The 22,928-nt window shown below is 40.0% G+C and overlaps 1 protein-coding gene across 2 annotated transcripts in view; it reads left to right on the top strand.

Annotated features, from left to right (window-relative positions):
* The window catches only part of LOC133464384 (protein unc-13 homolog C), a 149,747-nt gene that overhangs the window by 57,293 nt on the left and 69,526 nt on the right, over positions 1–22,928 (top strand). For both annotated transcript variants that reach the window (XM_061746318.1, XM_061746309.1), the window contains exons 14-15: positions 12,785–12,874; positions 14,871–14,999. In XM_061746318.1, coding sequence (XP_061602302.1) covers positions 12,785–12,874; positions 14,871–14,999 — 219 coding nt within the window. The remainder of the gene's footprint in view (positions 1–12,784; positions 12,875–14,870; positions 15,000–22,928) is intronic.

The following is a 22,928-nucleotide window of genomic DNA, read 5'->3' as shown; positions in this document are numbered from 1 at the left end:
CATAATTATAGGGCTGGGCGATATGGACCAAAAGTCATATCTCGATATTTTCTAGCTGAATGGCGATACTCGATATATATCGATATTTTTTCTGTGCCATAATTGGGGTTTCTCCCAAAGCATTATAGCATAGCAACTCTGTTAGCTTCATTTTTTTCTGAGGCAAACCCTTAAAAAAACAGTCAGTTTTAATACAAAGCCTCGTGCCAAATGTCACACAGAGGTCTGTGTTTATTAACAGAGGTCTGCACAATATCAAAATGTATAAAACAAATGAAATAAAAATAAACTGCCTGCATATATAGAATAAAAATGCTTCTTGAATAAAATAAAACAAATATCCCTTTCCTGCATAACAATTCAATGAAAATACACTGTGTGCAAATCTCAAATAAAACATTCAAGTCAATTTGTCACAAAATAAGCTATATCAAAATCATTAAAAAAAAAATTTAAATCGATATAAACGATATTGTCTCATACCATATCGCGTTTGAAAATATATATTGATATATATTAAAATCTCGATATATCGCCCAGCCCTACATAATTATTATCATTTATATTTTTCTAAGATGAATGGATTAGAATAAATAGAGGAGTCTCTGTATGCTTGGGACACGAGTGCAACCCAGTCAAACTGGTGTTTTATGGGTGTAATATTCAGGCTCTAATGTCGCAAAAACATAAAAAATGCATAATCCCGTAGTGGATATCATTACATATGTGCGTTAGAACTTGGGAAAACCACAGAGTCAGCACATATCATAGCTGCCAGCTCTGGACTCAGTCTCTAAGGAAGGACCAAATAGAGGTGGAGGACATCAAAAAGTTAGAAATTTCTTCTGAAGTATGGGATGATGCATTTTCCACGCTACACAGTCGAAAAAAATATCGGGTATATTTAGTGTATGTATTGATTTCAGGATCTCTGATGGTATAGGAGTGCATTAGTGCACGTGCCGAGGATTATTGACATCTATGAATGCACCAGTCTAGGTTTTAAAACGACATAATACTGTCATTCTGTCTGTTTTTGGAAAGGCTTCGCTTATTTCACCATGGTGATATAAAACCACATTCTGCACACATTTGCTTGTGACATCAGGGGTCTGTTGTAAAAGGGTCTTTCTGTCACTCACTGATGCTTGACACAATTTTAAGTGAAAATACAACAAAAGAGGTGCCAAACTGTGGAGTTGAAATTCTCCATCAAGTTTGAGGGGGAAGACATTTTAAAAGCCACAGAAGCTCTTTCCCCCGACTCCCCTGAAGAAGTGATGCAATACAGTGGGAAACATGCCCCTTACTTTCGCTTTTACCTGCTGGTAGCATGCTCAGAATGAGCTATTTCTTTTGGAAAAAGGACGAATTAAAGGAGCATGAGGCTCCTTTTAAGAAATGAGACTCTCTAGCGCCACCCTTCGCCACGACGGCCGTCGGGGGTACTGCAGCCAACAGTGAAGCCGGCACGGAAGAACGGGGAGAACGTGCATGCAGCGTCATGTGACGTCACATCCGCAGGACAGCGTAGGAAATTCGGGCCCAGAATTGCAGCACATTTTGCAGCAACAGCCTGTTCAAGGCAACGGAGAGATACACTAGAGGGCTCATTCTTTTTGGTTTGGAATGCTTCATCTGACATTATTACTAGAAAACTTAAAATGTATACAAATTTTTTCTCATAAATCCTGCCTCATGCTCCTTTAATACATGAAAAGAAAAAAAAAAGATTTGAAATGAGTTTGTTGTTAATTTGTGATTTAATAGAAGTAATTTAAAAAGCACTCGAGAAGACATGAGAATGTCTTTTATATTTGCTGCAAATTTTAATTCTCATAAGATGTTTAAGACTTGACTTGATTTGACACGTGGAAACACTGAAAGTGCTTTCCATATTCATTTCATAAGAAATATAAATCCGTACATAACGAACATAATCTTCCAGAACAATCCCAGGAGAGCTAATCCTATTAGACGCCACACACACACACACACACACACACACACACACACACACACACACACACACACACACACACACACACTTGCCTGACGCTATATAGTCCTATACTTCCTTAAAGATACATGATGCAAACACTCCTCTCTCTTCAGACCCTTTAATGCACAGATAGATGTGCAGACGCAGCTTCGCTCTCGTCTCAGCAGCTCTGCCCTGCTGACAGCACGCCACGCTGAACCCAAGCCCAAAGATGATCCACTCACTTTTACTGAGACACAAAAGGCAACGTGTTGTTGAGTGGGTGATTGCCATTGTTCGTCTGCTCCCCGCCACCTCTGGCTGTGTGAAGCCGCCAGCGATTACAGACACACCTCGAATACAGGCAGATACCACCGTCTGCCTCTGAATGGATGAAATGAGACACAATTTGTGAGGCGAGGTTTTCTTTGTTTTGAGTGGCTCAAGTTGCAAATAGAGAGGGAGCGATAAAGAGGATTTGGAGAAAGAGGTGGGAACCGCAAGTAGAAAGAAGGGCACTGGCAAAGGGATTTGAGCAATGTAAGAGGGAGGCAGAGGAAAAGATATGGATTTAAGAAAAAAGAAGAGGGAAACAGATGAAGAATGAGAGGCATGAGGGAGTGACAATGAAGGAGAAGGGTTAAATGAAGGAGAGATTGCCTCTTTTCATCCTCAGATGGCCTGGCGGTCTGACAGTGACACATTTACTGAGCAAACTTGCAGAATATCACATTGGCTTCACCTGCCAGCACTGCCCTGCTGCTCCCTTGTCAAAGCTGCCACAGACCGATGGTTCACGCGCACACGTACACATCCACTCACACAGTTCATACTCTCACTTTCGGTAGCCGTCCCACCGAGCAGACCTGCCACTATTTCACTGTAATAAGATTCAGATCTGGCTGCTCGGCCTTCTCGCCGTATGGATTTCCCTATAATGACATTTTGGGAGAGATGGAGTTTGCTTTGGTAAAACAGAGGGCTGGAATCAGCAGAGAGGGAGCTGGAGAGCAGCTGCCAATCCACATTTTGCCACATTTGCATTCCTTCCCTTTCCCATTGACTCTAATAGTCCTGATGCACGATGGATCTGCAAGTTTCTCTGGGTCGGACATAAATTCTCAGTATTCAGTGATGGTAGCTCATAGGGCTGGGCGATATATCAAGATTTTAATATATAGTGATGCACCGATTGTTCGGTAACCGAAATTGTTCGGCCGAAAATGGCAAAAAAACACTTTCGGTGTTCGGTGGAATAAGTGGGAAAAAAAACGAACAATTAATAACGCCGTTGTAAAATAAGGAAATAGACTGACCGCTCCGTCACGTAACGTTGCTCTCGTAATAGATCGTTGGCCAACCAAAAACTAACCCCATAAGAATTTTACCTAACATTCACCAGGAGGTGGAACCAAAACAACATAATGCTGGGAAATTAAAAAAGAAATCTTTTTTTCATGTTCAATAAATATTTTCTACATTGTAATTATATAAAAGATTTTTTTCTTTGAAAATCATGCCTAAATCTAATTTATTTGATTTATGCAATGGTGAAAAAATTGACAGATTAAATGAAAACCTGCTGAAGAACCATGTTCGGTATTGTTCGGTATTCGGCCAAGTGTTTATTATTATTTTCGGTTTCGGTGCATCACTATTAATATATATCGATATATTTTCAAACGCAAACGAATATCGTTTATATCGATTATTTACATTTTTTTTTTTTTTTTTTTTTTTTACATTTTTTTTTAAATGATTTTGATATAGCTTATTTTGTGGCAAATTGACTTGAATGTTTTATTTGAGATTTGCACAAATGTTTTGTTATTTGCACAACTGTCAACCTCAGTGGAAAAGTCTGCCTGTTACTGTCTACATTGTATGAATTGCACAGTGTATTTTAATTTAATTGTTATGCAGGAAAGGGATATTTGTTTTATTTTATTCAAGAAGCATTTTTATTCTATATATGCAGGCAGTTTATTTTTATTTCATTTGTTTTATACATTTTGATATTGTGCAGACTTCTGTTAATAAAGGTACCTGTGTGACATTTGGCACGAGGCTTTGTATTAAAACTGACTGTTTTTTTAAGGGTTTGCCTCAGAAAAAAATGAAGCTAACAGAGATGCTATGCTATAATGCTTTGGGGGAAACCCCAATTATGGCACAGAAAAAATATCGATATATATCGACTATCGCCATTCAGCTAGAAAATATCGAGATATGACTTTTGGTCCATATCGCCCAGCCCTAGTAGCTCACCAAGAGCTGATGGGAGTCGTGTGCCATTCTCTCAAAATGGATGCCAGTGGCATTACAGAGGGCTGTCTGGAAAACAGTCAAGGCCACGGCGAGTTTGTCACGTTCGTGTGCCAGCTCCAACTGCCTCAACCAGTGAGAAGGAGAAAATAACTGCTCTTCCATACTGTACCTGGTGCTCCGTGTGGTATCGTTCTGCCACCGTCCCTGGTAATGGGGACGATGAAGCACAGACATAAAGTTATACTTCTGGGATAATCTATCAAGGATATGCTGATACACTGACAAAGCACACTCACAAGCCTTCCCCCTTGGCCTCCCGCAAACACATAAAAGCGGCTTCTATCACCCTCGTATGGCAAACAAAATATAATTTTATATCTTCTGGAGGAAGATTAATGTTTGGAGAGCGAGGGGCTGCATCGGCACGATTCCAAGTATCTTGCTGATTGCGTCGCAAAAAAACGTGCATAATCCAGCTAGTTTTTGGAAATAAAGTGACAGATGCTGAATGGAATTGGAAACAGCTCAGACAAGCTGGCGTCACCTTTCACACAAGGCGAGAAGATGAGAAAGCTTCAGAGCAAGCTGTGTAGGACAAAAAAAATGACATGATGTCATGAAAGTTATTAATAATAACCACTGATGTGTGTTTACACTCCTCTAAAGAGTTCCCTATTTTCTGTCCACAGCAATATTTCACTTTTTCTCCCGGGAGATGCCGTCACACTCGCTGTGTTATAATATCACACCGGTGTGCTTGGGCTTTACTTTAAGGTCTCCCGTGAGTTGGATGGGCTCGGAAAAATCCAAAGCGTGGTCGTCATGGAAGATTTATTATCTGTACGATGGGAAATACACCAACCTTTGCTGAGTTAAGTCAGCATAACCAGCTGAAGCCACGTCGAGGGGTTGCTTGTGTGCTTTCAGATGGAACGATTTTTATATCCAAGAACAACAGAAATTCAGACACATGTGACGGGTCTCGCAACAGTTTGTGGTAGGGCTGGGCGATATGGACCAAAAGTCATATCTCGTTACTTTCTAGCTGAATGGCGATACTCGATATATATCGATATTTTTTCTGTGACATAATTGGGGTTTCCCCCAAAGCATTATAGCATAGCATCTCTGCAAACCCTTAAAAAAACAGTCGGTTTTAATACAAAGCCACATTCCAAATGTCACACAGGTTCCTTTATTAACAGAGGTCTGCACAATATCAAAATGTATAAAACAAATGAAATAAAAATAAACTGCCTGCATATATACAATAAAAATGCTTCTTGAATAAAATAAAACAAATATCCCTTTCCTGCATAACAATTAAATTAAAATACACTGTGCAATTAATACAATGTAGACAGTAACAGGCAGACTTTTCCACTGAGGTTGACAGTTGTGCAAATAACAAAACATTTGTGCAAATCTTAAATAAAACATGTAAACAGATATTGCATCTCTTTGAGCAAATCTCAACTAATTACAACAAGTCAACTACTGTACATTTTACAGATTTCGTGCCAGGAAAACTAACCTGTCAACACTGTCAGGTTTCAGCACACAAAGGTGCTTTTTTGCGTTGATGTACAGTCAATTTGTCACAAAATAAGCTATATCGATAAAAACGATATTGTCTCGTACCATATCGCGTTTGAAAATATATCGATATATATTAAAATCTCGATATATCGCCAAAGATCCTCTATACAGAAGATAATGCATTACCGTTACTGCCAATGGTATGAAATGGTCTACACTTCCTGTCTCCTAAGTGGGCGTGGCCGCCCCTCTCCCCACATCGTTTTGGAACATACAACACTAGATACAGTACAACTTTCTTCCAAAAAGACTTAAATAATAACAATAACAGTATTATTAAGCAAAGAAGCAAGTTTTCTTTTAGTTTTAAACTTCATTTTATCCGATGGGAAAACGATGAGAGCCAAATCTCGCGAGAGTGCGTTGCTCAGACAGAGACAGGTCTCAAACAAAGTTCATTTTCTCCTAATCTGTCGGTCTGAAAATTGCCATTTTGGTGTCAGAATGTTCAAAAGGTTTGTGGCTTTTGAAAAATGGTTCCCATATTTACTTAGGTTACTATGGGGCGAAGGAATTAGTAATAATCTGTGCTCACGTTCACTTTTCCCATAGGACTCAATAGACTCAGGACCTACTTCCTGTCTCCTAAAGGGGCATGGCAGTCACGTGACACAGATACAGGAAACCGAACCGTAGTGGGCTGTCTCATTTATTGAACGTCTCTGATATCGCCCAGCCCTGGTTTGTGGCTCCGCCCCTGTCGCTGAACGACTGACTCTGACTGCTTTTTGGCTCGTACTTGCTGCACTTGTTGCCTGATGCGTGATCTGCATCCTTTCAAGCTTTATTCGCCTCTTTAATCTGCAAGGATGAGAATAAGCTGTTGGAACAGTGTGTTCTTACCCTGTAAGTCTAAAGTTTGTGCAGCGACAGAGCTTGCAGTACGATTGTGCCTGAACTTTTAAAGTTTAGTTTGCTCTCACTTCTTTTTCTGGATGATAAACGGTCACTTTTGGGCACCCTGTACACTGGCACCACATCAAATTCATTGTGCGCCAGGACAAAAACAAAGGCCTCAGAGCTCTGCATCACTCGCTCCTCATCTCATCTCACCATGGACTTTCTGTCGTCTTTCTCCGGCGGTGCTGATGTAGTCGCCACTTTTGACTCCGAGATGGATGCCTTGATTTCTTAGTCTGCTCGTCTGCTTGTGGGCAATAAATCGTTTTTCTCCTCCTCTCTTTTCTCTTTGATTTTCTGCTGATGAAGACAGACTTCCCATTTCTAGCACTGTGTTTTCAGGCGTGGGTGTAGTTTGAGCCAGACCAACTTGTTTTCACAGTTTCATTATTACTGCTTCTAGAAATGTCTAAACGTAGAGAGGAGCATCTCTCCAGAGAGAGTGCAATGGTGCGTAAAAGCATCGATTAATCACTTACATTTAAGATAGGCATCAGATTAATCATCATTATATGTTTTTCACCAAAGGTACCAGCCTGAATCCCTGTTTATAATGTATCATATTCTGTGTTTCTTGTTTTTTTGTTTTTGTTTTTTTAATTGAAAGCACTAGTTTCCTTGCTAATCAGGGATTATAATCTCTTTCAGTTTGTTATCTGCTTTTTATAATAGAATCCATTTTTGTAATAAATGGACATCTTCATGGCAATTTAAATGTCAAATTAGATCAGTAATTGAAGTTATCTTATGCATAAATTCAGCTGTTTTGATATTGTAAACTTTGCCAGTGACTTTACTTGACTTCAGGATTAGTTTATTTGCATAGCACAATTCAACAACAAGGTGATTCAAAGTGCTTTACAGAGTTCTTTACACCTTTAATGTCTATCTTTTCACTGACAGCCAGTGTAAAGACCTCAGAACTGGACTGATGTGGTCCAGTTTTATGGTTTTAGTGAAGATTTGAGCAGCAGAGTTCTGAATGAGCTGCAGTTGTCTAACTGATTTTTTAGGTAGACCTGTAAAAATGCTGTTACAATAATCAAGCTCACTAAAGATGAATGCATGGACTAGTTTTTCAATGTCCTGCTGAGACATAAGATCTTGATATATTTTCAAGGTGATAGTAGGCTGACTTTGTTATTGCCTTAATGTGTTTTTCCAAATTTGGTTCCGAGTCTATCACGGCAACCAGATTTCTGGCCTGGTTGGTGGTTTTTAGGTGTATAGATTGAACTTCTGTGGTGACCTTTAATCATTTCTCTTTGGCTCCAAAGATAATTACCTCAGTTTTGGTTTTGTTTAACTGAAGAAAGTTGTGGCACATCCATCCATTCATTAATCTCCTCAATGCATTTACCATACAGGGCCTTGGTCTCTTGGTGACATTGTAATATATAACTGCATGTCATCTGTATAGCTATGGTAACCTATTTTGTTGCCCATTACCGCTACCTGGTGGTCGGCGCTATTTTTCGGTCAAAGGTTCTTGTGTGGCTCTACAGTGTGATGGAAACACGCCGGCCGAGGAGACGGTCGGCCCTGTTAGAGGTTAATGTCCGGCAGATTTGCCCTGAACTCCTGCTAGTGGAAACGCACCTCACGCCTAGAGTGCAAATGCTAGTAAGAATTTAATGTATGTACTCAATTAGTTTTATTATGAAGTGAGTCAGAGCTCCATTATCAGAGAGAACTGCACATTTTGAGCAGTTACAGCTCTTTCTGAGGTTATTTCTTTCCTCTTAGATTTATGTTAATGGTGCTGTTAACGCCTGTGTGAAAAGCAAGAAAGCTCTGATTAGTTTGACAATATTACCATATGGGGATATCTTATTTTTTTCATATGTCATACTGCAGACTCCCATAATTTCAGTTTATTAAAGCTGCAGTTGTATGGTGTAAAAAATAATTCAAGTCTCTGATAAAACGGTAATATTGTGCACTCCGTGTAGTCTATGATTGAAGATTGATTGCAGTACTTTACAGCTATGTCTGTTTTTAAACTGTTACCAAAAAAAACATGATTTTCTTCCATAGAAAGCTAAAGCTTCTGAATTTTCCATGAATCATTCCTTCTGAGATCTTTGATATTGAGTTGGTATCATTACAAAAACATGGGAATTCCAGTCTCTAACACGCCTTACATTGAGCCACAGCTGCTAAAAGTTTGAAGTTGAGGCTTCATCCACATGCTGAGTCCTGCCTTTCCGTCAAGATCAAAAGGAGGTTTTTCACTGACACATACGTTACCTCCATGCAGGGATCTTTGCTATATTGATGCTTTACAAACTGTCTACCACAGCACACCGATATTCATCACAATCCTGTATGCTTTGTCTTCTTTCAAGACAGATTCAACTACTCACATAGTTTTTACAATACAAAGCTTCTTTTATTTTATCTACTGATGTGCATGATTTCAACAATTATTCATCTTTACTTCTAAAACTTTGGGTTGTGGGTGGAGCAGCTTAGCAATGCGGTCCAAACGTCCCTCTACTCAGCTGCCTTCACCAGCTCTTCTCAAGGGCACTAAGCTGGTCCCTGGACACACAAGAGGTTAGATACTGGGTTTTGTAGGTCTACATTTGGCCTTCTTCCAGTTGGACATGCCCAAAATCACCTTCCTGGAGAGGCTTCTAGGGGACAACTTGGCCACATGCCTTTGTTCATCTAGAGGAAAAGCAGCTGCACTTTGAGTTTCTCTCAGATAATTAAATTGCTCATTTTGTCTGTCAGGGAGAGTCCAGGGGGGGTCTGGTTTTTTTGGGGGGGGCTTTACCCACAATTTGCGACCATAGGTGAGGGTAGGGACTAGGGATGGGCGGTATGGACTACAAAATTTATCACAATCATTTCTGGCATTTATCCCGATAACGATAAAAATGACGATAAATAAAATACCAATTCAACTCCATCTTTTTAACTATAAATCTATCGCCACATTCAGTCTTTGGAGCCCCCAAAACACTGCTCTAAAAAACAAAAAAAAACTACACCAATTAAATTGAATTAATAAAAACCAATTTAATTAGTACACCTGTTCTGCAAAACTGTAATGACTCAAGTGAAACAAGTTTGAAATGTAAGAACAGATTCAACATTTATTCAAACTGCATGGCTTAACAGTGCAAACAGCAAAAGTACCATTGTCCTTCAAGTTTTCTTAGCTTATAAAATCACAAAGTAGAAAAAAATCTGATAAAGAAAACCTGATAAATAAAGAAACAGGACAAATAAATAAAAGTTCACTGAAAATAAAATCCAATCAGTGATGACCTCTTCTAATATAAATAAAAGGTGCAAATTAACCTGTGGTTGGAACATGCCACAAATTAGATACTATTGCAATTTTTTTTCGTAATAGTCCAACGTTATATAAAAATGTAACAACCATTTCCTTCTGTTTTTGCAGACTCTGCATATAATAAATGATGTTTGCTCCTCGTCTCTCTTTTTAAATCCAAACCAGTTCCAGATAATGGAGCTGGAGCCTCGTTTAACAACGAGCTCCTTCCGCCATGTTTGTTACACAAAAACGTCATCAACGGGAATTTATCGTTTTTACTGCGAATTTACAAATTCTTACCGTGGGGAATTGTTTTAACGGTATATCGTGAACAGTAAAATATCGCCCATTCCTAGTAGGGACACAGATCAACCTGTTAACATTGTCCACCACCTTTGGACTCAGCTCTGGCTCCACCACCAGCTCCACCACAGACTGCTCCAGAGTCCACAGTACTGAAGACACCCCACCGATCTGCCTGTCGATGTTCCACTCCCTTCCTTCTATGTACAGTATAAATAGATTACTCTATATTACTAGTTTCACGAGTGGACCCTCTACATCCACTCATGAACAAGGCCCTGAGATACTTCAAGTCCTCCACTTGAGGGAGTGTCTCACTCCCAAACCCTGAGACAATATACAAGACTGTCTCAGAAAATTAGAATATTGTGATAAAGTTTATTTTTCTGTAATGCAATTTAAAAAAAAAAAAAAATGTCATACATTCTGGATTCATTACAAATCAACTGAAATATTGCAAGCCTTTTATTATTTTAATATTGTTGATTATGGCTTACAGTTTAAGATTAAGATTCCCAGAATATTCAAATTTTTTGAGATATATTTGAGTTTTCTTAAACTGTAAGCCATGATCAGCAATATTAAAATAATAAAAGGCTTGCAATATTTCAGTTTATTTGTAATGAATCCGGAATGTATGACATTTTTGCATTACAGAAAATAAAGGACTTTATCACAATATTCTAATTTTCTGAGACAGTCCTGCTGTACCTCCCATCTCTGACCAAGAAAGATCAGTTCTGGAGGTGATTATTCTCATCCCTCCTGTTCACAAGCTCCTTTTTCCTCTCCTTGTTTCTTTGGACAGTCGCCGCTAGTTTCTGAGCAACTATTTTCACCCAAACGGGGCGTGGCCATCCCAAGGAGAGGGATTTGACATATAGCCGTGTCCTTCTTTTGCTACTGTTTTGACGTGTAGTGGCTATGAAGATAAATTATACCATACCATAGCTTTTTTATATATCATTGCTCTTTTCTTTTCACGTTTAGGATTCAGACATCCCCATAGTTCTTTATTTATGACGTGTGCATGCGTGTGAAACAACCTTTGCCTGTATTGCTGTGCATGTTGCGTGTGTGCTGTTGTGCATTTGCTGCAGACTTAACTGTTGTCTGCTCCATGATGCTATTGTTAATATGATTTAAATGGAGAGAGGTTGATTTTTATTAGCTAAATAAAATGTCTACAATATGAAAAAAACATAAAAACTCACTGAACACATTGTAGTTCAGACATTGCACTTGTTGTAATACTTCAGAGCAACAGAGGTTTTCTACCTCTGTGTGAAGGCTGCACCCATGGGAGGTTACTGGGAGAGAAATGCTGCTGTCAGCCACCAAAGACTGTGAGTGAGGGCACAGAGAAGGTGGTGGAGACAATGGAGCTGCCAGAGCGTCTGGAAAAAGAGAAAAAGAACAACATCTTTTACTGCACTTGCCAAAACAGAGCCCATATGAAGAAGAGACTTTAGTGCCTTATTTCCTTTTTTTTTCTTTATTAGACCTTAATACAATCTTTAATTCAGAAACAAACGATGAAAAACTCAACAATGGTTTAGATCATGCAAAAAGTTGTAATGCAAACAGCCATTTATGTGAAGTAACAGGGGAAAAAAAAGGAACGAGCTGCATTTTCTTCTCTTTTTCACATCAGCAGCCAGATGTGATATATTTACTTATTGAGGATGTGTGTCAGGGTTGTTCTTTTCTGCAGGCTGTGTTTTGCACTTGACGTTTCCTATTATTCATGGCCATGTAGGAAGTATAGCGTAATCCCTTGGTAGACGGCTGGTTATCAGCATGACCTTAACAAGCCACGGTTTTCTGCTGGTCTTTAGAGCCCATTTTCAGTTTGTGTTCAGGAGTTGTCTGCTCTGTTTTTACACATTCTGCTTAATATCGTCTTTTCTTTAATGAACCTAGTGAAACCATCCTCGCAGCTTACGTACCAGACATGGCAGGCTAGTTTGCTGCGGCTGATCGGCGAGGATCTCAGATCTCTTTCGGACTTGTGCTGCTAAGCCTGGAGGCTGTTAGGACTTGGCTCTTGTTTCCTGGATCCCAGATGTGCATTTATTGACAGAATTGAGGGGCGGATAGAAAACAAGCAGAATTTTATTAGAGAGAGTCAGAGAACTCTAGTAGGATAAAGTGTGGAGTAGCGAAGCTGTCAGGTCTTTATATGCTCCCCTGTCACAGTGCCCTGCACTCCCAAATGACTGCACGGCCCTGATGTAGAGCTTTTCATCAGCCAGGATCTTTCTTGTGCACTAAACAATCAGACAGACCGTCATTTTGCTATGATTACTGTGTGATTACTGGCCATTGTTATCAATTTTTGATGTTTTGGTGATGTAGTGTGGGTTTGGTAGAGTTGTGTGACGTTACAAGGCTGCAACAAAATCTCTCCCCTCATGTTGTTTACCTCTCTCTTTTCTTCCCAGGATAATTTTCCTGCAGGAAATCCTGAGCGTCTTCAGGACCTGAAGTCCACCGTTGACCTGCTGACGAGCATCACATTCTTCAGGATGAAGGTAGCGTGTTTGTGCTTGTCTCCTTGTCTGCGCTCAACGGACAAGGTTTTATTGGAGCAGGCAAGCTTTAGAACCCCGTTTAAGAGAAAATGCGAGAAGTTTTATTGAGTTCAAAGAAACGTCGGAGTTGTGAAACTGCAGTTGCGCCTTTGTCTCAGTGACTTCAGTATCAACCCAAATTGTTTTGGGTGTATTAATGTCAGTAAATGTCATTCACGGCACATGGTGTCAGGAAGTCTTCGGGAATTTCCTCACTTATCGTACCCTAACTTGTTTTTGGGCGATAAGAAACGCTCAGCTCCATCCACCTTTCTCTTTGTGGGTGTGTGCACTTGAGCGCTAAGGCATAGCTAAGATGGCAGATGTGAGGAAGGGATTGAAAAACTGTCACTTTGGATCACGAAAGCTTTCACTCTGTGCCATGCCCATGCTGAGCCCCGCAGCGTGTACATAATGCACCGCTGCTCACACAGTGCAGTGTTACTATACGATAAACTGAACATGCTCCTAAATGCCAGTCCGGCCACTTTTCAACTGCTTTTTAATTAGGTGATATAATACATGGAAGTGGAGTGGCTCTTTTTACAGGAGAAACTGATACCTGTTGATATTTTAAATATGAAATATTGGTATTGTGATTATGACTGATTGGTAATTGATCATTATACAGGACTGTCTCAGAAAATTAGAATATTGATAAAGTCCTTTATTTTCTGTAATGCAAAAATGTCATACATTCTGGATCCATTACAAATCAACTGAAATATTGCAAGCCTTTTATTATTTTAATATTGCTGATCATGGCTTACAGCTTAAGAAAACTCAAATATCCTATCTCAAAAAAATAGAATATTCTGGGAATCTTAATCTTAAACTGTAAGCCATAATCAGCAATATTAAAATAATAAAAGGCTTGCAATATTTCAGTCGATTTGTAATGAATCCAGAATGTATGACATTTTTGTTTTTTTAATTGCATTACAGAAAATAAAGAACTTTATCACAATATTAAAATTTTCTGAGACAGTCCTGTACATTCAGGATGTCAAATAATTCCGCTTAGATAACAGATAACACACATATTATGGCAGATTGTTAACATTTGGGTTTTTTTTAATTACATTATTATTATTTTTTTATTTCTTCACAAGTGTTTGGATCCCTGATTTCTTGCAGTCTCTCCTGCTGATGCTGCACTGCTGCATCACCTTTTGTCTCTTAAAAGGTTCAATACCATAGTTGAGGTGGCGGTAGCTCAGAAGGTAAAGCAATCATCTTCCAACTGGGAGGTTGGTGATTTAATCCCTGGTTCACATGTGGAAGTCCTCAGGGGAGAAAGTGAAGTCCACTTTATCCCCACGTCAGCCGTCTATGACCAGGGTTTCCTGAATTGTTGAGGCCCGCTGCCCTGCATGTCTTCCATGTTTCCCTGCATCAGCACACTTTAGACGGGATTCGGATGCGTTACTAACAGACTTGCGCAGACCTGGATGACAATCTCACAGCAATCCAGTCATTATTATCAGGTATGTTGAAGCAGGGAAACATCCACGATATGCAAGGCAGCGGCCCTCCAGGACCAGAATGGAGCGACCCTGGATGTGACAAAGAGAAAGTATAGAGGGAAATAAAATTGAATGGGCTTTAAGTGCTTTTGTGGTCAGCAAGAATAGAAAAGTGCTATGTAATTGCGATCCATTTAGGTGGCCAGCGTATTTAAAAGTAGCTTTGCTTTCTTCACGTATCTGTATTGTATCTCACCACGCAGCTGCCCTTAGGCTGTGTCAGATTTTGCTAGTGGGCAAAAATTACAAGGAGGCCAACTCTCACAACATAAAGTCAGTAAAAGCAATTAATTGATTTCCCCTCAAGGCTGATGGGATTTAACTGCTCTCCACTATGTAGATTATTGTTATGTGTTTTAAACTTCCCAGAGACCTAGAAGATGATCTAAGTCTGAGAGCGTGCTGAATTTTAATGGCGTGTGTGTTTGTAGGTGCAAGAGCTGCAGAGTCCGCCCAGAGCCAGCATGGTGGTCAAGGACTGCGTGAAAGCCTGTCTGGATTCAACATACAAATACATTTTTGACAACTGTCATGAACTGTACAACCAGCTTCTTGATCAGGTAATCTCCTTTACTATCTATATATGTCACTTATCGGCTGTTGGTATTCACTTGTTCCACAAAAAGCAATACATTTCCACATCAACAAAGTCATGGAAATACAGAGAAAAAAAAGACAACATCTTAGGGTATCTGATTTCTTAGTCCTCTTTGGCAGAATGTTTTAACTTTTTGTTATCCTTTATTTGGGGGAACAATGAAATATAGTAGACTGCCAAGAGGGCTGGTGAGGGAAAAGCACTCCCATGCACACACACAAAAAACCTTTGTTTGAATATTAAAATGCATATATGCACTTTAAGGTTTACCAAACTTGGTTTTAACCATTAATATATATTCAATTCAATTAAATTTTATTTGTATAGCGTCTAATACAACAGATGTTGTCTCTAGACGCTTTCCAGATACCCAGAACATGAACCCCGATCAATTATTACATAAGTGGCAAGGAAAAACTCCCCTTTAGGAGGGAAGAAACCTTGAGCAGGACCAGGTTCATAAGGGGGGACCCTCCTGCCGAGGGCCAGACTGGAGGGGGGCGTCGGGGACGTCAGCAGTATACAGTATATGCAGACAAAGGAAAAAAAACGAAACAAAAAGGGGGTATCTGATTTCTTCTCACTTGCAAGTTGCAGGCTTTTAATTATCTCTCACTCTCACTTACTTTCATGCATATTTAAATAAGAAAGTGAAACAAAGCAGAAAGCCAATTTCACTAAATACAGTCTTTGCAAGAGTTGCTGTACTGTTATTATTATTTTCTTTTGTGCATTCATTTATGTGTAAAATATGAAAAAGATGGTTCCGGGTTTCAATTAAACACAACCTGCCGTGCCGAGCATCTGCTAAAATGTGTGATCATGCTGGGGTTGAATTGATGGGGTGGCATAGGTGCATGACGTGCATTAACTGCGTAGTTTGATGAAAATAAAACAAAGTGGCACATTCCTCTGGTCTGCACATCAAGGTGTTCCTATAGTGTTTTAAAATGTGTCATCATTTTAAATCACATTGAGGGAATCAGTTGGAAAATCTTAGTTTCTCTGATCTCGTTCTCTGTTCACTCACTCAAGCTGACTTTGCTTTCGGTTTAAGAAATCTGTTCAAGTATATATCATTAAAGTTGTAAAGTTAAGGGAATATTCCAGACTTAAATCAACGCCAGATCTATGAGGAGATGGTAATAAGTGTTAGCTTTTGTTAGGACCCAAAGCATTGCCAGTTGAAGTAGTTAGAGCTGCAGAGTTAGAACGGAGTGTTTGCAGCATAATAGTTGTTAACGTTAGCCCAGAGAGCAATTCGATTTATTCTGACATAATTTAGTTGACCTATAATAGCTATGACACATGGCTGACTCTTAAAGGAATCTTCATTCATTTATTACTTACATCGACCGCCACTAACTCACCGCACAAAATATGTGCTTGCAAGGTAATTTGCCTAAATGAATATGACAATATGAGTATTACATGCTTTTGAATGTCGTAAAAAGGCTGACTAAGCGAGAAAAAAAAGTGACTCAGACAGAAGTTATGTGAGTCAGTCATGATTTACATCCCACTAAAAGTGCACCGGGCAGTGTTCATCTTTGCTTGTGTCTCCCACAAGTCCTTGTACTTGCTGCATTTGTGGTGTATTTTGGCTGAAATGGTTCTTAAGCGGGTGAGAAGACACGCTCACTGGCGTGATCACGCCTCAAAAAGAAGTGATCAGTTCAAACTTGGGTTGTCTCTCTCCGATCCTGCCGATCCGTGTATCTGAGCCAAACACGTGCAGACTCAAGGTCTGTCACTGCAATGGTGGCTTTGTTGCTGCAGTTCCCCCACATACTTGTGTGGAGATGTGTATGTCTGTCCATGATTTTACTGGTCGGTAACAGATTTCTCTCACCTCTGAACACCTTTGCTACAATCGGCAGTGGTTTATGGGGAGGCCAAGATTTAATGCTGTCCCAAACGGTAACTGAAAAACTAGCTTTGTTTTCCTTTTAAAAAATACTTTTCCTAAAGTTTCTGTCAAGTGTTGCCACCTGTTTCACAACTTGCTTTCATGTGCCGTCGTGCACCGAGCTGATAATCTACTGTCAGGACCACCAGGTCTCCCTCTCTCTTTGTTATGTCTCAGTGTAATCCACTATCGCCTCCGTCAAACACCGTCAACATTTTCTTCATCCGATTCAACAATTTAAATGACTATCGCCTCTATCTTCAGAGGGAGCGAGCGAGAGATTGGTGTGGCTGTTCAACACAGAGCATGAACTGTCTTGTTTTTTATGCATGAAGCTTAATCAAAGTATAAACGTACAGAACAATACATAAGATAGGACATATTATGAAAAAAGTTTGCTCAAAAGCAAAATTTTGATTGTCTAATGTTATGACAGTCCCAAATCAGAAACTCTAACAATCCATAATTTGGTTTTAATTAAAGGAACGACAAAGAAGCCAGAACACATCTCCACTTAATTGAGAGGCCTTTCAAATTTGCGTACATTTTTGGATAATTATGACCTGAAATATGGGGTTATTTTGAAATTGAATTCAACAAACACTGCATTTCAGTATAAGAACCTTATCCCACCTGTAAAAGATTGTCTTTGTAGTATCAAAGTGGCATCATTATTGAAACAATGAATTCAGAATAGTACAAGCAAACGATGAACCTTAATCAAAGAATAAACGTACAGAAAATATATAAGATGGGGCATATTATGAAAAAAAAGTTGATTGTCTGATGTCTGACAGTTCCAAATCAGAAACTCTAACAACCCATTACACTAGGGGTGTAACGGTACAGGCACTCGTACCGTTTCGGTACAGGGCCGTCGGTACGGTGCAGACGTGTACGACCAATGAAATAAACAATGTTTAACAGTAGCTAGTTAACAGGGACCCGGACGGGCTGGAAGTTTGTAGTCAACCCCGGAATCCTACGTGAGTTTTTTTTTCCACTAGCAACCGTCATGGTTGATGCAAACAAGGCAGCAGAGATTGAAGTCCCTCCCTCATCTTTAAGGTTTCCTCTTTGGGAACACCTCGGTGTCCTGGTGACAAACAACAACCGACAAAGACAAGTAGATCAGACGAGAGCAGTGTGCCGACGTTGTTCACCCGCAGTCAGGCAAGTTTCTGACAACGCGGCAAACCTCATAACGCATTTGAAGCGGCACCATGCGAATGTGAATATCGATGTGCGAGGAAAGAAACGCTTTGCCAACGCAGCTACTGTACCTTTGGCATCTAAACAGGCTTTTGCCAGTAATTCCGATCTAATGCCATTGGTGCTTTTATGGCAGCGGACCTGCCACCATACTCAGTTGTTGAGAACACAGGTTTTATATTTTGTTTAATTGGAGAATATTTTATTTATTGGAGGACTTGGTAATAGATTTGAGTAGTTTTCTATTTTTTTATTCCTATTTTTTTTTTTTTTGTCTCATTTTTATAGGAAAATGTATAAACCGTTGTTTGCAAAAATTGAAAGTTAAATGAAAAGCAATGATTATGTTTTATGTTTTTTCCCTTACTGTACCGAAAATGAACCGAACCGTGACCTAAAAACCCAAGATTTTTGTGTACCGTTAGTTACACACCTACATAATACCGTCACTTTGTTTCAAGCAGGTCTGAAAAAAAGGGCTTTTAGGGAGCTATTCAGATGGCAAGGGTTCTGTGATGTCACTGGCCCTGATCGGAAGGAATTACCCACCATCCCTATGTTTATTTCCCCCACATTATCATCGTGCTGCATTTATTGATCTTGGGAAACGGACGGTGCAGTCATAACACTGAAATTCACATCCTGCAGACATGGAGAGGGGGATGCAGAAGAGAAGCTGACTCCACCCACTAAAACCAGCCGCTGTGAACAGAGATGTTCCAACACGGTTGTAAAGGGAGCGTTTGTACCGTATCTCTGTGACATTTTGGAGAAACATGCCCTCAAGACCTCAAAGGAAAGTGTCACCTTGTGAAAAAAGGAATGGCATCTTTTAAACCCAGTCACATTAACATGCCCCTAAGTGAGTTAAATCTATGTTTGATACTGAAATCTGAACAAAAAATAACCTGACTTTTACCAAATAACAATATTTTCTCTTCTATAATAATGCTTAAAGTGCGGTTGCTGTTTCCTGCCCTATGAGGTTGGGTTGTCTTGCACAGGGATAGATTTAACATCCTGTTTGGCGGTTGGAAATCTTTTCTGCAGTGAATATAAACAATATATCGTTCTCCCAAGATGCCGGAAACATGAGGAGACACAGCAGGGGCGTCTTCCTTTGCTGCCGGTTCATTATATCAGCGGGGTGTATCATAGCCCTATCATGTAACATCTTCAGTCAGTCATAAAGCTGACAGCACATCCTCTGTTTGGCGTTGAGCGTTGTTTTGATATGTGACAACGTAGGTATTATATAAATTCATTCCGGCACGGCTGGAAATCAATAGTCTTTATATCACAACTGACATTTACATGAGAAAATATACACAATGTCTTATCTTAACTTTGCCTGGAAGACTTTAACCCTGTAAGAGGTCGAAGTGGACGCAGAGATGAATATGAAAGCAGCTGAAGATTGGGCAGCACTTGTCTGATGCAAATGATCATCTGTTTCTGTCTTTTTTTAGATAGCATCTGCCCAGATAGATAATGCATGAGTATTCAAACAGATCATGAATGATATTTTGTGCTTTATAGAGGTCTCAGGCCGTGTTGTCTGCTAATACAAGGGGGATAGTAGAACATTTATAGAATGACACGAGTCTCTAATGTATTATTCACAACCTGTAGATTAATTTATTTACATATTCCAGGCGTTCAGCACCATTAGGTTTTACCAAACACATTTCCACGCGTAAGGTTTATGTGCTTTGGTCTCGCCGGAGTACATAATCAGTCAATGTGCAGTTCTGCACAATTGTTTTACAGTTTGCTTCCCAAAGAGAATGACCTCCGTGCTGAAAGAGATGTTTCCCGCTGTAATAGGATTCAATCTCTTCAGAACTTGAATAAAACGCACCCTTCGTTCAAACAGCCTGAGGGGTCATGAGCAATTATCAAAACTGTGAGATAGACACTTGTGCTAATTACATCCTCATCCACGACAGTTCAACAGTAGACGGCCCAGCGATTAATGCATGGGGGAGGGAATAAAAAACCATCAACCTCATTCAGGAGCAGACCTCATTGGGATCATAAATTGTTGTGTTTACAAGGTAGCAGATTGTACACATCTCAGGGCCCAATTCTCCAGCCACTAACGGTGACTGACAGTGGCCGGGCAAACGGTGAAATATCCCAGCCACAAAGAGGCATGTTACGTAACATTACAGCAGAGCTCTCTGCCTTGGCATAACATGGCAGGGGGAGGAAGGGCAGGGGGAATTCAGCTTAACAGTTTCTTAAATCCTCACAGTAAAGGCGAGCCTGTGCAAACCGAGATAAAGGGGAGTGTGAAAGAAAGAGTGCAAAAAAGGAAGAAACAACTATAATTTTCCTTTGGTTCATCCAATTTGAAAGATTGCAGAGCAGCACTGATTATTTCCCCTCTACAACTGTCGTTTGAAGAAAATACAGGATGCAGGTTAACAGTAAATAAACACACACAACTGGGCACCTACTACGCCTGTTTTTCTTTTGTTTTTTTTTGTTAAAGGAACCATAAAGAAGCCAGAACTCATCTCCACTTAATTGTGAAGCCTTTCAAACTTGCGTACATTTTTGGATAATTATGACCTGAAATATGGGGTTATTTTGAAATTAAATTCAACAAGCACTACATTTCACTATAAGAGCCTCATCCCACCTGTAAAACATCGTCTTTGTAGTATCAAAGTGGCATCATTATTGAAGCAATGAATTCAGAATAGTACGAGCAAACGATGTAAAATGCCTCAAGGTCTATATATATGAGCTGCATATGAAGAGAAAATAGGTCACGCAACAAGACAATGACTGAACCAGTGAGCCGTTCACATGAAGGAGCTGTTGCACAGAGCGATGATGGACCATAAATATCTGCAACGAATGTTTTAATTGTCGTTATTGTTGCAAAAGAGTATCAAATTTAGCGTTGGAGGCAACGCCTCTGCTGGTCCAGTACATTTGCTGGTCATTAAGTCCACATTTTTCATATGTTTGACCAAGTTCCTTTTTAATTCCAATTGAAACCTGTAAATACAAATTGGAGAAAATCAGTGTGGGTTCACTAACTTCCAAACAAACATGCAGCATGTGTCCACTGCAATCTTAAATGCACTGCAGCAGTTCCAGTTCTCTCCGCAGCTCATCGTCTCGGGGATTTGATTATATTCTCTGAGAGCATCCTTCAGTTGTAGAGTCGGTAATTTGTACCACATTGTGAAAAGCGATGCATCGCCCACTCCGCTAATGCTGATTACCCGTGCACACGGGGGGTTGAATCTGCTAGCATGCACATAAATCACCAGCTACAACACCTTGCAGAGTTATATGCTGGTAAAAAATATTTCTGCTGGTGCCACCTTCCTCCCAAAGTAGTGGAACCATATTGCTGGACTCATATTTCAGTGCCACATTCACTTGCTGCTAAAACCCAGAGCGAAGCCCATGGGGTGTTTTGGTTGGCTGTGTGAAGACAGCAGGCTGCTCAATCACCTTTGACAATGCATGTGTGTCTACTTGAAGAGAATACTAATGACGCGAGGGGCTTCTCTGCTACAATTTGGTGAGATGCACACTGCATTCAATTAGGATGGGAAGGCACACCCTTTGTATCCTTCATGTACGTACATTATGCCTACACACACAGACGGGCTTTGCATAGCTGATCCACCTCTCGCAGAGCCATTTCTTTTTATAATTCATGTCTGTATGTTAGCATGAATGCATCTTCCAAGATGGAGCGAGTAAAATCTATCTCTCCTTGATGAAATATGCCGTTTGTAGCAAAGACTTTTAACTGAGAATCACTACAAAATATGGGTTAGTGGGCAGAATAGATGACATTTCTGGAGCCTTGATCAGGACTGAGTTACTCATCTTCTTTTGACTTGATAACCTGTCAGTGGTGTGGGTGGTTTTATTGATGAAGTAAATCAGTATCACTACCTGTCACTACCTGTGGCTTTATGATCACACTGACCAACATGGTTTTGCCTCTCATCCATTATCCTTCATGTCTTGCATTGTGCAGCCGGCGTTCTTCCCTTAGAATTAGTCTTGGTCCTCTGGATTTCCAAAGATGCAGCACAAACCTGCCCCTGGATGCCTTCGAATACAATCAACCAGAGGGATGGAGCATGTGATGTAGGCAGAGTGACACCTAATACGTGTAAATAAAAGTGTCCTGCAGGGGAGCAGGAGTGAGAGTTAATTGCTTTGCAGTAAAAGCTTGTTGATCCAAGGTGCTACTAACACTTCTGCAAGGCATCTTGGTTGTTTTGACTGGTTGCTCTCGGGTGCTCCTGGATGAGTCATTTGCATGGAGCCCTGCTGTGGTACTGTGGTATATTATGATCATAAATGTGGAAATGGCCTAGAATGCGAGGGTTATCAGGACTCTATTTGTGAGAGAGAGAGAGTGGTCACGCAGGCAGGGACAGGCTAGGGGACCGACAGTCATTTTCCTATTTTCCTAGAACAACATTCATCTTGAAAACATGCTATCAGAGGATCTTTTTTTCAACATAATCCACAGAAATGGACCTGACATGGACCGCAGTGCAATCTCTTCACGTTCACAGACACGATGATAGACTTTAAGCTAGTGATTAGTGAGTGGTGAACCGTGGGTTGACATAATACAGTGTGGCAGAATCAGCTTTAAGCTGCGTTTTCTTGTTCTTGAGAGTTCTTTCAAATGCAAAGACACAACACGCCCTTCTCCTTATATTTAAAGCACGAATCCAGATCTTAGTTTATACGTGTAGGGTGATTAAAATCTAAAGC

Source organism: Cololabis saira, chromosome 2 (genome assembly GCF_033807715.1).
Source record: "Cololabis saira isolate AMF1-May2022 chromosome 2, fColSai1.1, whole genome shotgun sequence".
NCBI lineage: Eukaryota > Metazoa > Chordata > Actinopteri > Beloniformes > Belonidae > Cololabis > Cololabis saira.
The sequence above is the reverse complement of the archived record's forward strand: the minus strand, read 5'-3'. Positions and strand labels throughout refer to the sequence as shown.